This window comes from Calliopsis andreniformis, chromosome 8, assembly GCF_051401765.1.
Source record: "Calliopsis andreniformis isolate RMS-2024a chromosome 8, iyCalAndr_principal, whole genome shotgun sequence".
Taxonomy (NCBI): Eukaryota; Metazoa; Arthropoda; class Insecta; order Hymenoptera; family Andrenidae; genus Calliopsis; species Calliopsis andreniformis.
The window spans coordinates 4,464,561-4,480,668 of NC_135069.1; the positions used below are offsets into that span (position 1 = coordinate 4,464,561).

A 16,108-nucleotide genomic window follows, 5' to 3' on the forward strand; every position below is an offset into this window, starting at 1 on the left:
GCAGACGCAAACAGGCAATTAGCCGCGGGCCCTTATCGGTCGCCAAGATTCTCGGCGCGATATCATTTTTGTGGCACAGATGACGGGAGGTACATACATATCACGAGGCAGGCCTCAAACGGTGCTTCAAGGCTGACCCAGCATAGGTACTTATTGTATCAAGTCTCGTTAAAAGAGATGTTCATTCACTCGTACTCCCAGATGATAACCATCAGTATGGTTCGTGCAACTCGCGACGATCAGACATCGTTGACTGTGAAAAGTCGCGGCGACTTTTTCTAAAATGCGTGTGAGGTGTCGATTCAGTGTGATGAAAAGTCGATTCGCGTCTCGGTTCGTTTGATTAATTATGGCTGCGCTGGTTCGTCTTAAACGTGGCAGCGTCCAGTTGAGACATGCGGCGCTAGAAATGAAAGGTAGAAGTTTTTGGGAAGTATTGTGTGCTTCGATCATTTGCAGAATTTTTGTTATTGGTGGTGGTGTGAATTGACACAAAAGAATTTTGAGCAATCTCTTGTGCTGTGATAGACATATGTGTAAAACTGATATTACTTGAATATCAATCACAAAATTGAAGTAATCACTCTTTCAAGGGTGAGTTTTTTAATATTCTTACTCTGGAATAAGTCTTGCCTATAGTTTAAATGAAAATTTGTAACCTCCTATTTAAAAAAAAAATTCATTTTTAATACACACTGATTTCGTATTTTATTTCCTATAGTGAAGGGGAAGATTAAGTTCCAACTCGATTCAAAGTGGAAGACTGATCAAAATAAATATTTGTAGAGTGTACTATCTACATTGAAGTGTGGGAGGGGTGGAGGGAAGTAAATGAGATTCTCCACTATTTTGAGAATCATTTTATTTTGATTCTCTCTTGAGGAAAGTCAAAGTCGAGGTCGCCTGTGTTGTACGGAGTAGGAAAGAGATAATAGTCGTAGAACCAAATTGCAAGACTGATAACAGGTTTGCATTCGTTGATTTTGCTTCTTTCGGGTTCCGTGGAAAATGGCAGACTTTGTCAAGAGAGGTAGCGTGCTCATCAAACATAGTGAACAATTGAAACAGGCTGCCAAAGAGGTTCGAGGTTCGTCAAAATCTATTGAATAAGTACACTGTTCAAAATAGTATACGCCAGAGTTTTTTGTACTCTTTATATCAACAGGAAGTGTTAAATGATAGCAGTGTATATTTTGCTCGTCATACTTGGGTTCTGTTAATTGAAATTAATTTTTGCATTTCATCATTTGCATTCCTATTAGAAAATTATAAATTTTGTTTATACTTTACTCATGTAGAATATTGTTTCTTCATTATGTCCTTAGATCTAAGGGTCCTTAGGGATAACTTATTATCCCTATTTTCTTAGATAGATATTCAATCTACATATTCAAAAAAATAATTAGAGCATACTTGAGCAAATCCACATTAAACGTGAAAACTAACGAAATCTTGCTATTTGAGAAACTTATCAAGATCAAATACCGTTCTGGAGACAAAATTTCGTTATCAGTGTGTATGTACGTGTACTGTGTACATTATACGCGTAGTGTGTCCTATAATCATGTATTAATCAATTAAAATAATATGAGAAGTGCTCGTAACAATTCTAAGAAATGTTTTTAAAGGAACTTCCAATTCACATTGACATCAATACTGCAAAAGATTCAGCAAAATTGTTCACAAAAATTAATAATTCTTTCGTACTACATTTTGTACTAAATTCGAGACTAATAATTTATTAGCGGCCGTGCGAGCGCGACACATCGTTGCGTCGCTGGTTGCAGTGGGGTTTGCACTTTGTGGTGCAGTTGAGGTCAGCTCTTCGGTTGCATTGCTTGCCAATCAGAAAGATAATCATGCCATCATTGACACATCGTGGCACTGTGACATGTTGGTCAACATTAGTAGTCGTAATCGGACGGAAGACTTCGAAGTCATTCTCATGGAGGTAATCTAATTAAATTGCCTATCACAATTGATCATCAATGAAATTAGAACGGAAGTAATTAGAATATTAAAAAGTTTTGGGATTTTTGATATTTCTGCAATTTCTTTCAATTTAAATTGAGTGAGACGATCCATTAATCAGAGTCAAAATTTATCACTTAATTAAGGTCTATTGCCTCTAGTTACCGCCCGAGGAACGTACAGAATCCATAATGAGGGAGGCATTTTTATGGGGCCAAGTGGCTGGACCTATTTTAGGAGGATGTTTAGTGTGGGGAAGGTCAGGTCCATCCATGGTCTTCTCTCGCGCAGTCCTCAGTGCTTGTTTAGCATCTTTGCTGGTACCAGCTGCATGGAGAGGCCCTTCCCATGTGGCTCTTCGTTTGCTTCAAGGGTTATGTACAGTAAGATCATGAATATGAAATTGTATTATAAGTATCCACAAACTAAAATACATTAGTGGAAATTTAAAAGCTTATGGGGGTATTTTTGATCCCTAGGGCGCGACTATGCCCGCAGCTCACATGCTTGCTATGACTTGGTTCAAGAGCAACCACAGGAGTTGGTATTTTAGTTGTTACGCTGGTAAATGATTATTATAGAATTCAACTACATAGTGTGAAACATGTGTTTCAATTTTCTTGCAAAAATGTGCTAATATATCTTTTTTAATAGCTGTTAGTGTTGGATATTGTCTCACAGGATGGTTAGGCACAGCTGTCGTTCGCAGTTTTGGCAGAGATGCCCTCTGCTATGTTCTCGTTCTAATCGCATTGTGTTGGTACTTTGCTTTCGGACGATTTGTCAAAGACACACCGAAATCTTATCAACACGATACAAGCGTAAGACAGATCATTTTTACAAATCCTATATGAATTAATTAAATTGTGAATAACATAAAAAGGATAAGAGAACTTGAACATATAAAATTAATAAATAAAATAGGCAGCCGTGATTCCATGGGGAAAACTACTGCGATCAGTTCCTGTCTGGGCATCTGCAGTTGCAACCATGGGCAACCAATGGGGCGACGCAACCCTTGCTCTTGGCATGACCAAATATCTAAAGCTCATTTATGGATTTTCCACAGCCAACGTGAGCCTACCATTACACCTCACTTCTTCTAAAAACACAAAATCCCAAACATTTATCACTTTTAGGATTCTGTCCTAACCACTTTGCCTCACATTGGCCACTTCATGGCTGCCCTCACTTGTGGCCTTCTCGTGGATCACGTTCGCGAATCTAAGATAGTTTCCACTACCACAGCGAGAAAGCTAGTCGTTTATACTGGTAAGTGCATTAGTCGAAAACCTAGTGTTCTAACTTCAGCAAATTCATTCGAGGTAGTATTTTAATTGATACCAAATTTTCAGCTCACTTTATTCCCGCTGCTCTGCTCTTCGTCGCTGGCTACGCGGGTTGCCAAGCGTTAGGGGCTGCATGGTTGGGTATTGCTGCTCTACTTGTCTCGGGAACTGCACCTGCAGGTGCACTGGCCGCTATAGCGGACCTTGCGCCTGTAGAATCGCCTGCCTGTGCAGCAGCAGCGTGTGCCTTGTGTTCTACCTTAGGCGCAGCAGGCCTCTTGGCTGCTAACTACTTTGTCACTCAAGCTCTTCATGGTTCCGTAAGTTATGTAGCAAAAATAGTGAACGAAGAAACTTTATTCATTTTAGAAGTTTAATATCTGCTTTAACTACTGAATTATATTAACTATTAGTAATTAATATCGTTTGTGATATCTTTGTTTAAAATTAGAGTCAGAAGATTATCTAACTAATGCAACAAGTTGAAGATTAGCATCTGAGAATGTGGATTCGAAGAGGATTCGATGAGGAATTCATTAATTTATTGATTTCTGATGCTATGAAATTGTAAAGGGTTAAGAGCAAAAGTTAATACAGAACTTTTCTTCTAGATCGCTGGATCATGGCGACTAGTCTTTGGTGTGGCCTCTGTTGTCTTGCTATCCACTGCCGCTGTTTTTCTAGCCCTTGGCAAAGGCACTCCGCAGCCATGGATTCCCTCAGTGGCTCGACCACGAAGCCACGACGCGATTTACGAGCAGGATGCTCTAGAGCTCGATCACGAGGATGTTGGGGTGCAAACCGAGCCTTTCAACCCTTATCCCATGGAGGATGATATCGAAAGCATAAAGAACGTTCCTCGTTCTTCCTCGGTTCATTCGGAAGTTTCCTTGACTTCCAATTAATTTCAGATTGTTCGTAAAAAGTTTCATACACGTGTGTTATATTTGCAAGTGTTTCTTGTGGGGAAAGATGCATAATTTATGAGAGGACATTCTTTAAAAGGACAGTCAAAGTGGAGAATATTCTAATTCATATGCTCCATTCCCCAAGTTATTTTGTGGCCTAAATTAACTCTGAAACAGTGCATTTATCAGTCACTGTACATCTTATAAGTTACCTGGAACTGTCTTTGTGTAGATTCTTAAGTAGTTCCATAAGTGCCGTGAATATTTATGAGTATTGTATGTAAAAATGAATAGAGAAGTAAGAATTTTAAAGTAACTTATTGCTAGTAGCAATTTTTTTAGTCATTACAGTAGCTTTTCATGAAAATAGATGTATGGTACAATTTTTTCAGTTGAAAATTTGGGGGTTTGAAATAGTGATAGTTCAAATTTTGAAAATTTGAATATTTGAATATTTGAATATTTGATATTTAAAATTTCAAACTTATCAACGTCATTATTTTTATCATCTTCATATAATCTTCAATACCACCGATATCAACGTTTCGCAAAACAGCTTTCTCTTGGCATCCCATTGCACGATAACTGAAACCTTAATCAAGATTATATCTAATCCACACAAGTAGTGAATTCTCTTCTTTCTCTTCTTCCCCTTTGTTTCTTCAGCGTGTATTGCACAGAACTGTGCACGCGTCGCGAGACAATGAACCTCTGTCTTTTACGACTTTCCATCGTCGACGAGGAAAGTGAACAAGTACGAGGCATTCCTCTAATTAGTAGCCTCTAAGCCAACGTATCCTTAGATCGTGTGGCATTGGTACGTTCACAGGACACCGGAAGTCGCAGCTTGCAAAATGCAAGAGCACCGTTTGGTTGGCAAATACTCACGACTCTCAGAGACAACCTTTCACTCGCACATCCGGTTAGAGAGAAAAGGACTAGACTGTTGCCTGCGGATTTATTAAAAAAATTGTAGTGTCTGACACGGTTCAACTGTCGATTTCCGTTTTACTTTTTTCTGAATTAGAACGGGTTATTGTAGCGGAAATTAATATTACCTTTCAGTGTGCCAGATAGTTTGGCAGTTATGCAGCACTACTTTTCTGTGTTTATGGAATATTTCTATTATATCCACTATCTATTCCTTCCGTTTTAAATAAACACGGACAGTAATAGCAAAGAAGTACTAGATAAAACTGTTAGCTCGTATTTAAGCACTGGTAATTTATTCAATTTTTCATTGACAATCTCTGCCAGGAGAATACGAACAACTCGAGCAGCTTTTTACCAGTGATCGTAATTTGGTCTGAGAATGTAGATCGTAAAAATCTCCCATTCCCTTTCGCTCAACGATTGCATTAAATTAGGAAAATTCACCTGGTTCAACTAACACTCGTAAGTTGTCCTTTTACGTTGCAAATTGTTGTCATTCTATTCTCTGATGGGGGCAATTTCACTAGCTTTCGGTCGATCGTTCTTCTGACTTAATTATTTCCTCTATCTGGATACGTGGAAATCTCATGATCTAAGCGTTCAGTCGCACTGCCATCCTGCTGACAAAAGCGACCAGTCGAGAACACAAGCTCACAGGTATCCGACATCGAAGTGTCGCAACTTCTGGATGCTAATTACTAACAGTAGACACGTTATTATTCTTTCTCTGCGGGCTCTCAGGGGCTTGTGAAATGAATTCTCACACCAGGCTATCCGTCATCTAACTTGTTTTATTTCGATACGTATGGTACACTATATGTAGTTTATGTAACGTTGTATTTACAATGGGGACGACAGATAAGGGAACGGTTGCATACGCAGAATATGATCGTTAACACTTTTCGCGGTGAGATTCTGATTGTAATAATTCATTTCGTCAAGATAAATGAAAACTATAGTTAGTAGTAATTTTGTACTAAGTAGGTCGCTGGGATCAAGTTGTTTAAGGTTGGATACAGGTGATTAGTAGTGATGACCTTTCTGATAGAGTAGTTATTCATTGAGATTCTTTAGATTTTTTGAGACGAAAAAATGTTAGACTTCAAAGTAGTATGTATAAATAAGTAGGAAAATTAGTAATAGTAATTTAACAAGACAGTATTACTACAACAACATAAATAATCTATAAAGAATTATAAATAGGAATTTTATTTACTAAATTAATGCTAGAAAGGGGTTACTAAGGATTATCTCAAGTTTTCAGTAGTATAACCAAATGATTGGACCACCCTAAAAATATATTTCACTTGATAGGAAAGGTATTAACGATCATATTGAATGCAGACTGTCGTCTCTACACTAAATTAAATTAATGTGCACTACAGGTAGTTCTACTACTCTTCTTTGGGAGATCTATGCTATAATACTAACAACACAATTCCGGCTGTACACGTATTTAATTGCTTTTGAGACGGCTTGAGAAATTACTCTGAGTTGGAGACTTAAAATATTGATAATTTGTATCATTTTCTCTTATTGCTTTTTGTATCGAAAACGTATCAAAGTGTTTAGCTTAAAAACGCCAGTTTTTCTCAAAAATAGAAATACTATTCTATCTTACAAATAGTAAATACTTTTCTTCAAGATGTGATCGAAGTATAATAATTACACAAGAAAGTAATGAATATTCTAGGCCTCCTACCTGGTATTGCCTCTTAAAGGCGATGACGATCTGTCTCGAAAGCAAAAACGAACATGTTGCGAGATAGTTGAAAGTTGTCGTGCGGAAAATCGTTGGCTGAGTAGACACACACGCGCGAGGACATTTCCCTTTCTGAGAAGGCGATTCGTTTCGCTGACGATTCCAGCGCGTTCCGTGAAAACTGTGTCGCCGCGATTGTCTATCGACGTTACGTTTTCCCTCTTCTCACGGTCCTCCGTACGACACGGCTCATTAGAAGGAAACGATGGGCTCTGAATTATACTCATCGTAATTACTACTGTAATTCATTAGATCTAAATTAGTTTCAATCTCCTTTTTTTGGAAGAAGAATAGAGTTGCCAGGAGAAATCCTGCAATCCTATTACGCTTCCTCTCGAGACAAAAAAACTAGTACGATTACGAAATACTAAGTCATGAGAAAATACAATCCTTCGCCTGCCTTGTATGATAATCAAGGCACAGAGAAAATCTTTCTATGCAAAGTGAACGTAGCTACTAACATTATACTCTGACCGAGACGATAAACGTATGTACTTGCAATACAACGAAGCTTCAGCTTGCCTACAAAATTAAACTAAAAAAATTCATTGGTATCCAGTTACTCGTGGAATTGTCACTAAAAAGAATTAAACTCAATCTCCATAATCTTATCAAGCCATACCTAACAGTTACATCTTCTTTTTCATAGCCTCCTTTTCTTCCTCCTCTTCGTCTGTGATAATCTGAACGCTCCTGACAGGTCCATTTTTCCTGTACCTCGATGCTGGTGTCGTCGATGTTATGACAGGAGTAGACATCATAGGTGGACGTTCTGCATTGATAGCCAGCTGCAGCATCCTTAGCAGCAAAGCCTCTCTGATCGGAGCAGGTAGAATCTCATCTCCCTCGTCAGCAACTTCTTGCGTGTAGAACTTCTGCCTGTAAACCCTCTTCGCCAGCCTTCCATCGTTGTAATCTTCATACTGCTGCGGTTGATAGACAGGATTCAGAGTCCTTGCGAACACAGGTCGCCTCACTGGCACGCGATCCCCATACCGAACAGACAACTGCTGCTCGTAGCTGAGGTCTGGTCGCGGAGCAGGCGCCTGGTAGCTCGGCTGATAAGAGGGATACGGCTGCTGATCGTATAAAGCGTCCTCCAGGTAGCTTTTCGGGTAAGAAAGAGCCTGGACGCCGTATTGGCTAACTAACAATCTTCTCAGCAACAACTGGAAGTCTCGCCTGCTGAGGGGAGGAGCTATGGGGTTCGGTGGCTCTGGGGGCAACGCGAGCGTGCTGTCTCTGTAGGGGTACTCTGGCGTTGTCTGGTACTCCCTGTCATCAGGGTGCGTCACTGGCTGCGGGACTGGCCTCAGAACAGGCCTGGACCTGGGATCAGCTTCTGAGTAGAACACTGGCCTTGGGAAGGGTCTTGGTCGCATGTACCCAGGTGTTAGAGCCATTCTTGGTTCCTCCTCTTGCTCTGGCAAGGGGTTCTCCGTGAGATAATGGATGTTAGCATCTGTGGTCGTCGAGTAGATAGGCTGCTGATTTGGCAGGGGACGCAGAAGCACTCTCCCAATTGGGATTGGTCTGAAGGCTGCATTATCTTCGATGTTATTCCTCTGGGTTGGTACTAGGACCCTGCCCTCTGGTAATTCTCGCAGAAATTGCTCTGGTTGTTCTCTGACGTACACTGGTTCGGTACTTTGCCTCAAGAAGTCTCTGTTTTCGGGGAGTCTCACAGGGGCACGAATCAGAACTGGTTGAGGCTGGGTTCGCTCTTCCTGTGGCGCTTTGGTTTCCACTTCCAGGGCTCTGGAACTGTCGTACTTCACATTTTCGAATCTAGCTGGGGCTAGACTCTCTCTGTTCAGGAAAATCTTGGGCCTGTCGACACGGCTAGCTGAAACACGTTGAAGGACCCTGGGTGAAGTGGTTGTGGTGAACAGAGGCCTCGTCGTGGATAAAGATCCCCCATAGACGTCAGGATGATCATCATTGCTGCCTTCTATTACTGGACTGGGCTTCGTGTTGTCTTCATGCAGCTGCCTCCTCAGGGTGTTCCCAGTGGCCACTTTGGCATCGTCCTGCTTCTCGACGAAGTCCTCTGAAATTGGTCGAAGGGTCTGCTCGATTGGTCTCTTAGCGAAGATGATCCTCCTGTAAGTGGCAGTCTTGTCCTCTGTGCTGGGTCGATTTATCTGAGAGTCTTCATCTTCTGTTCCCTCCTCTTCTATCACCAGTGGTCTCTGTTGGCCATTGATGATGAACCGTGGTCTGTTCTTTCCTGTCCCTTTTAGATAATGCCCGAAGATCGATTTAGGTTGCTCTGTGGTGGTTGTAGTAGTTGTCGTCGAGGTTGTCGTTGTCTTCCTGTTTCGTGGTATCGTTTGAACCACTGACGATTTGGTGGAGGCCTCCGTGGTAGCGGGATAGACGATGTTTGGCTTCTTGGTCGTGGTGGTGCGATTCACTCGTGGAATACTCTGCACGACGGACACGTGTTCCTGCAACGGTGTAACGGTGGTCGCCTTAAACCCTGTCCCGTTTGAGGAGGAGTAGGACACCCTTTTTATTTCACCGTCGGCGTCGACGAAACCGAATGAACCCTTAATGTTGCCTAACACGTCGCGGCTCTCAACCTGATGATTGTTTTCGAAGTTAAACAGAATTAAAAAAAAATAGATATAAAAAAAGTCACTAAACTAAATTTTGTTGGGTGGGACTCATTTCTTCGGAACTTAGAATTTTTTTCTTAACTTCTCAGCGTCGAATATAGATTTGTACGTATGCCTTGCATCATTTGCATTTATGTTTCCCGATAAATAGCTCGAGTTATATTTAGAAGACAGTGAGCAATAGCAGTGCAGTGGTTACACGAGTGTTAAGAAATACAGGACGCCCATTACATGCCTTTTGCATTAAACGATGTAATAGCTGCTCTTACCTTGAAGGAGCCGTCACCCGCCTCGTATCCGTACGTGTAGGAACCGTCTTCATTCACTTTTCTGATCTGTTTCAAGATTGCTACCTGCTGATCATGATGCGTCTCGGATGTTTGCTGATCCGTGACGTTCGAGCAGCCCGCGGTAGCCAGACAGAAAATTGCCATCAGCCATGTCGTCATCTTAAGAGGAGGAGACGATCTCTATGGGCATTAAAGTAGAATTTTCTGTTACTAGTCAGACATTCCAGAAGTCGCGATTCGGGTGTTTAGTGACACGCTAGTGGATTCAGACGTTCATGGGTCAGACATCGAATATCTAAAATTCTAAGTTTTCAATTTAAATGAAAAGCTATTTCTCATAAAAATTAAAATTAAATGAATATAGTAAAACATTCCATCTTTCAAGAAGAAAATTATCTTTACTTTTATTGTTTGGTGATTATCGTTGATATTTTCACTGAGGCTCACTCTTAGCTGACATTTTTATGATATTCAAAGTACTTAGAGTAATTCAGATGAAAATTTTAATAGAATTGTGCTTGAAATTGATTGAAAAAATGATACGTAAGCAAAGATTGTCCTATTGCAAAGGGGAAAGAAGCTGAGAATTCAGAAGTTGAATAATTGAAAGCACTTTAGAAGACACTTTTCACTATCTGTAATGTCAAACTTTTTGGCAATCAAAGCAAATGTTCTCGACAAAAATTGACGTAGTATTGACACTTATGATGCACCGCAATATTCACAGTCACTAGGAACGCACTATGTCCCGCGTGGATGATTTTGTAATTAGACTTTGTTACGTGGAGATTAGTCTCTGCAATTATTCGCGAGCAGGCACGTTGCTACACTACGCGAGTAAGAGCTGAGAGTAGTAAAGTACCTTGTAACTGGAAACCATGTTACCGCAGATGCGGTGAACGTTCGTAATATCGCGTGGGGTGCTCACTGCCGTTATATATAGAGTGACACCATGGACACCCACCACCCTTTCTACTTCGTCAGATCAAGCTGCGGTGATACAACCTTGATGACCCCTAAACGTTGCAGAAACACGCCACATTGAATAACATGGTAATAGAGTAATAGAGTATTGAGATTGAGAATCAAGTATGTACAGTGATTTCTGATTATTCTTCTAACCTTTTGAATAATATTTATTCTCTGTTATCTAAAATTCACTGCATGGGTTGCAAGTTTCTTTTTAATCTTCTCATCTAATCTCTGATATTTAAATCTGATCTAGAGTCTAATCTTCGATGTTTAGTCTAATCTTCGATTTTTAAATTGCTTTTAAATTGTTTTTCTTTCAATACATGTAAAATTAATTTAATAAAGAATCTTGATCGAATACGGTCGTGATAATGAAGTGAGAAAGTGGTGGTACAAGATAAACCATTGCAGCAATATCGATCTAAATTATACAGGATATAATCTCTTCATGATTAATAATACACTGCTGTTTTAATTTCCATTCTTCATTTCTATTCTTCACACGCTTTGACAATAACCCTCTAGTGGTACAATTTTTCGTTCAATTTGCTTCATATTCTTACGTGTCTTCTGTGTGTCGGGTGCGTTCCTATAGTATTTATCAACTGAATTTCTCTCCTTTAAAAAACGATTTACAATACCTCGTTAGCGCTTCATCGATAAATCTTTCATGATACGTAATTAATGTCTCTCTAACAATGAGCTATAACCATTGCAACCATGAAAATAGATATTACAGAATAACTTCTTTTTGAACGTATCGTTTGTCGAGCTTGAGAATCTATAATTAACTATAAAATAAATTAATTTTGTCGTTAAATTTGACAAATTTAGTGATATCAACCTGTCGCAGTTGTAAAACAAAATAATCTTAGTACTATCTCCATATCTTTCGGACATATCTCGAAAAGAACAAAGAGCACTATAAAAACGTATCAATGAATATCATTCACGAGAAACATGAAAAGTAATGACGCGAAAGGGCGGAAGCGTCCTCAGGAGACGAATAGGAAGCGGAGCAGAAACACGAGGTTTTGGAGCCGCAGGGACACCGAGTGAAAGCCACGTGGGAGATTCGCGACCAGGCAAGAACAGTGGTAGACTGTAAAATCTGTAACAATAGCTCCCATAGTGTGCAACACTCGGTATTGTGGTATTCCGTCTATTCTAGACACTCCCACAGGACAATTATTACATCATGCAATTTCCTCCTGCGTTTCGTACGCGGCTTTTTCGATGCCACCTTGATATGCCTTGTCCTGGATCTATCGGTTGTATATCTCGCGTCTCCCGCCACGTTGTTACGTTTCTCCCGCGAATTGTTGTGTTCCACCTTCTTTTCCCTCCGCGACACTGGGTCGTTATTCGTAATTTCGGGGCAGACGTTGCTCAACACTCAGCATCGTGCCTCTCGCCTTCTTCCGCTTTCGGGAAGTGTTAATGTCTCCTGTGGCTTGGATAGACCATTTTCGCAATAACTGAAACAGAACTTTCATTAATCTAAGGAATGTGAATGGAAAAATTTCTTAACCAAGCAAGAAATAAAACATGTGTAACCGATACTTCTAACTTATTATTTATTATTGCTCGTGTTTACCCCCCCAGGGACACACCTTGCGAGATGTGTACGGGAATTGGCGATCCCGGGGTCCCGAGCTAAACAATCGACGATCAATTGATGATCAATCTGTGATCAGTTGATCGCGGTTACAGTCTGTGTCTTAGAGTTTTCATAGAGGTTTCTGATTAAAGATGTATTCTTGGATCTGTTCGCAAAATGTAGTAGAATAAACAGTGTATGAAAATACTTTGGCATAATCGAAGTTCCTTTGACAGATGAAGAATCTTGCATATTTTTTGAAAATTTGTAGATTTGAATAATTTAAATTTTTGAATGGTTTGAATTTTTGAATAGTTTGAATTTTTGAATTTTTGAATAGTTTAAATTTTTGAATAATTTAAACTGAAAATTTTTAAATTGAAAAATTTGAAACTGTTCGCACTAAGGAAGCGAAATAAAATTTGATAAAAAAGGAAATTTAGACCTCTTAAACAGAATAAAAATAGTTATTCGCTAATTATTATTGGTAATTTACAATTGGTACTTCTGGTCTTAGGAACCTATGCAATAGTCGTTCTAGTGACCCAATAAAATGGTAGTGGCTCATTGCATAACTGAATCGACTGAGTTAATCACAGTACACCTGGTGCGCGAGGAGTAGAGAGGTCAGAGTAAGATGTGTATACTTAAGAGCGTGCAATCTGACTTTCCGGAAGAAGTTAGCGAACACGGTGTTAATTGTAACGCAACCACGGTCTGAGCATTACCATGGGTACGTTCTAGTGGCACGCCTACATCATTAGCTTGGCATTCTTCCTCTGTGAATAGAACCAATTGTATTCTTTCTTCGGCACCGCCGAAAAGATACTTTGAATTCCAAGTGCCATGAACAGCCATCGAAAAAGACCAGGAAGTTGTCAGATGGTGCTTGCGGATGTCAATGGAACAATTCATTGAGTGCAAGGTTTACATGTTGAATATAAAATGAAAGCAACATGTTAGCAATCTAATCTGTTTTGTGTTTTGAGAAAAATTTTGTTCCTTAGTGATAACTTGAATTATTATATAATAGACCTTATGTAAGTAACAATAAAAAAGGGAAACAAATAAACGATAAATGCGAGGGACTGCACAATAAATGGAAAAGAATCGACGGAAGTGAACATGTTTCTTTCTATAGTAAAACTAGAATATAATTACTTGAGTGAAAGCGAATAAAAATGAAAGGATCCAGTTTGAAATGCTAAATCGAACCACGCCAAGTTTGTGTATAGTAAATAGCTGCTTGGCATAACGTTCCTTCATGTTCAAAATATCATAAATATATGTGGCTTATTTAGTGCATACGTACGTATATTGTATTCAAGTAGCATCGCTCAACGAAGTAGATTCAGTTCACGTTGTCTGACTAACCAGTGGCATTCATTGAGTGACGTACGAATGGTAGTGTACTCAAGGCGCCTTTGTCAATGACTCATTAACTGTTCGATATTTCATTAGAAATGATAAAATATGTATCTAGTGTGGGAAATATTGAACAGACGATCACGATTCTCTTTTCCCAGAGACTTGCTTCACACAGCACTAAGATTCATTTCCGAAAAGAAATTAAAGTTTATTTTCAATTAGATAAATCATCAGACAATACATTTTAAAGCTAAATTTATTAGTAGTCCATATAAAATTTATTACTAATAAACATTTTTCTCAAAGTACTAGCAATTTAAAATCCAGAAAGATCCTATATTTATTTATTTTCATTTCTAAACTCTGAAGTTCAGCAAATGACTCCAGTGGCATTAAAACTACATTTGCATCAGCTTGGAAATTTAAAAAAATCACGATGCAATCTGATAAAACCCTTAATTAGATACAAAAGTCATCAGATCAGGGAAAATGTAGAAATTGAATAACATAGATCTCGAATGACGTAATGACACTAATAGACATCGGTTACTAACGTTTCTAATTTCATTTTACGGAAGTGTCTTCCGCGTGCGTTTAACCACTGTAAAACACGAACAGTAAAATAGTGTGCTGTCAGGAGCGAACTCGTTAATCTTCGCTCGCGGGAATTACATGTTTGTTGGTACGAATGTTAAACGAGTAAGCAACTTTATCCTCCTTTCTTCGATTACTCAGAACCGTGATTGTCTATATTGAAACAGAACCATCACTATTACTTTCGCTATTAAAAGCAAATCTACTTCCTACAATTAATCTAACATAATCTCGAAAAAATACCACGCTGCAATTTGATCATTCATGTTAACTAATTATCCCTTCACAATTAATTCATAGTAAATAAATTACAGTACTTCCGCGGGACTGACATTAATACCCCATTGCAATCACGAGTCAGATTTCCTTGTTAATTAATTAGTCTCTAATTTGATCATAAATTACCATGAACGTCTGAAATATTCATATCTGCAGAGAGTCATGGAAGTACTCACAGTTCTAGGCACGTGCTGCTCTTTTCCTCGCCTGTAGAACGTCTCAAAGCTAAGTCAACAAACAGTAATTCAGGATAAAGGAAATAAACAACACAGGTTTTATTACGATACATTTTTCTTCGATCACGTTTACAAATAATATAAAAAAAAAAAACAACTATAAACGTAAGAAACGTTCTTCTTACCGACAGTACCGAACGTATAAATCTAGCAGCTGGGCAGCTAAAATATTAACGCTAATGGAAGAAGTATTTACAATGTGAGTAAGACGCGTCTGCACGGTACCACCTGCGAGCACAGCGTCACGCAATCGCTCCAGATTCGCGATCGTGTCGATTCGTCACACCGAGACGCCCACGCGAATTTCACCGCGCCTCCGAGCTTGGCAGCTAAATAAATAGACAGGGCAAACGTAACACGAAATTGACAATTACCGTGCTATAAACGGCAGAGAAAGTATTTCGCAAGAGCGCTCTTGCAGCGAGCCTTTCGCGTGCGTGTGAAATGTTTTTCGCGCGATCGCCTGGTCCACGCCTTTCGATTTACGGTCTCGCCCAATGGGATCTCCATGGGCGTGCAGGGGCTTCCGCGGAGTCGAGTCGTAGGACGCGTTAGATTTGAATCGATTCTCACACTTGCGAGCGGAGAATGCAAATGGAAAGTTCGTTGGCGAGGGGAATGCCTCAGTGCGCCAGACCACGCCAATGAAAGCAATGCTGGTCTTGTTTAGATTGGTGAGATACACACACAGAGAGGAGTGTTTGCAAAATTGGGAGCGTCGCGATAGCGTATCGATTTTAAAAGCTTGGGATTATTTTGGATACTATGTGAAAGTTCTGTTTGGCTTTTTCAACGCATTGTTAATCGGTTGTGTTTAACACCTGCTACCTTTTCTTAAATAGTACTCATTTAAGCAGAAGCAAGTGATTCGAGTCAGTATTTAATTTATGTAAAGAGAACTTAGATCGTGTTCTCATTAGTATTCAAATGATGGGTTAATAGATTGTGAATAAGTAACTCGTGACTGATCAACAATGAGTTTGAAGCCTGCAAAATTATAAGATTTGAGTGGATTAGTACTGTGACCACACCTAGCCTCCTTATAAAGTATCATTTTCTCCATAAAAATAGGAGGTAACTGGTTTTACCTTGACTGCTTTTTTCATTTCATTTACCTTTAGATGAATGAATTTCTTTTTTGGGAAACACAGCCATTAAACGATTAAACTCGAGATTAACGTCACGACATAAACATTCATCCGGTTCGATGTTACGAGCGTCAGTGTTTTGTAATCAAATGAGCATACTACGTAGGTCGGGATCGTGTTCGAACTGTTCGTGTGTA

At 39.5% G+C, this 16,108-nt stretch overlaps 2 protein-coding genes across 4 annotated transcripts; one reads left to right on the forward strand and one right to left on the reverse strand.

The window, feature by feature from the left end:
- The first annotated feature begins 229 nt into the window (after window positions 1-229).
- LOC143182301 (sialin) lies at window positions 230-4,522 on the forward strand. Of its 3 annotated transcripts, none has more exons than XM_076383238.1 (9): window positions 230-416; window positions 1,746-1,951; window positions 2,133-2,354; window positions 2,451-2,535; window positions 2,626-2,792; window positions 2,896-3,045; window positions 3,111-3,243; window positions 3,327-3,580; window positions 3,872-4,521. In XM_076383238.1, the coding sequence occupies exons 1-9, from the start codon at window positions 350-352 to the stop codon at window positions 4,163-4,165; spliced, it is 1,578 nt and encodes a 525-aa protein (XP_076239353.1). In that variant the 5' UTR covers window positions 230-349; the 3' UTR covers window positions 4,166-4,521. The 3 variants fall into 3 exon arrangements, with proteins under 3 accessions (XP_076239353.1, XP_076239352.1, XP_076239354.1); XM_076383237.1 differs by lacking the exon at window positions 230-416 and adding an exon at window positions 999-1,087 and having other exon boundaries at window positions 3,872-4,522; XM_076383239.1 differs by lacking the exon at window positions 230-416 and having other exon boundaries at window positions 1,822-1,951; window positions 2,118-2,354; window positions 3,872-4,520.
- A 2,970-nt stretch (window positions 4,523-7,492) lies between these two features.
- Window positions 7,493-10,654, reverse strand: LOC143182384 (uncharacterized). The gene is made up of 3 exons (XM_076383346.1): window positions 10,637-10,654; window positions 9,754-9,933; window positions 7,493-9,313 (listed from the first exon to the last, which is right to left on the reverse strand). Exons 1-3 carry the CDS (start codon window positions 10,652-10,654, stop codon window positions 7,493-7,495), a joined length of 2,019 nt encoding a protein of 672 aa, XP_076239461.1.
- Window positions 10,655-16,108: the final 5,454 nt, after the last annotated feature.

Bases quoted from the DNA above. Each gene is read 5' to 3' on its own strand.
- LOC143182384 (XM_076383346.1), bottom strand. The intron at 9,314-9,753 runs GTAAGAGCAGCT...ACACCGTTGCAG, and splicing joins CGGGTGACGGCTCCTTCAAG to GAACACGTGTCCGTCGTGCA.
- LOC143182301 (XM_076383237.1), top strand. From the start codon at position 1,009: ATGGCAGACTTTGTCAAGAGAGGTAGCGTGCTCATCAAACATAGTGAA. The intron at 2,536-2,625 runs GTAAATGATTAT...CTTTTTTAATAG, and splicing joins GTATTTTAGTTGTTACGCTG to CTGTTAGTGTTGGATATTGT. The intron at 3,581-3,871 runs GTAAGTTATGTA...CTTTTCTTCTAG, and splicing joins CTCAAGCTCTTCATGGTTCC to ATCGCTGGATCATGGCGACT.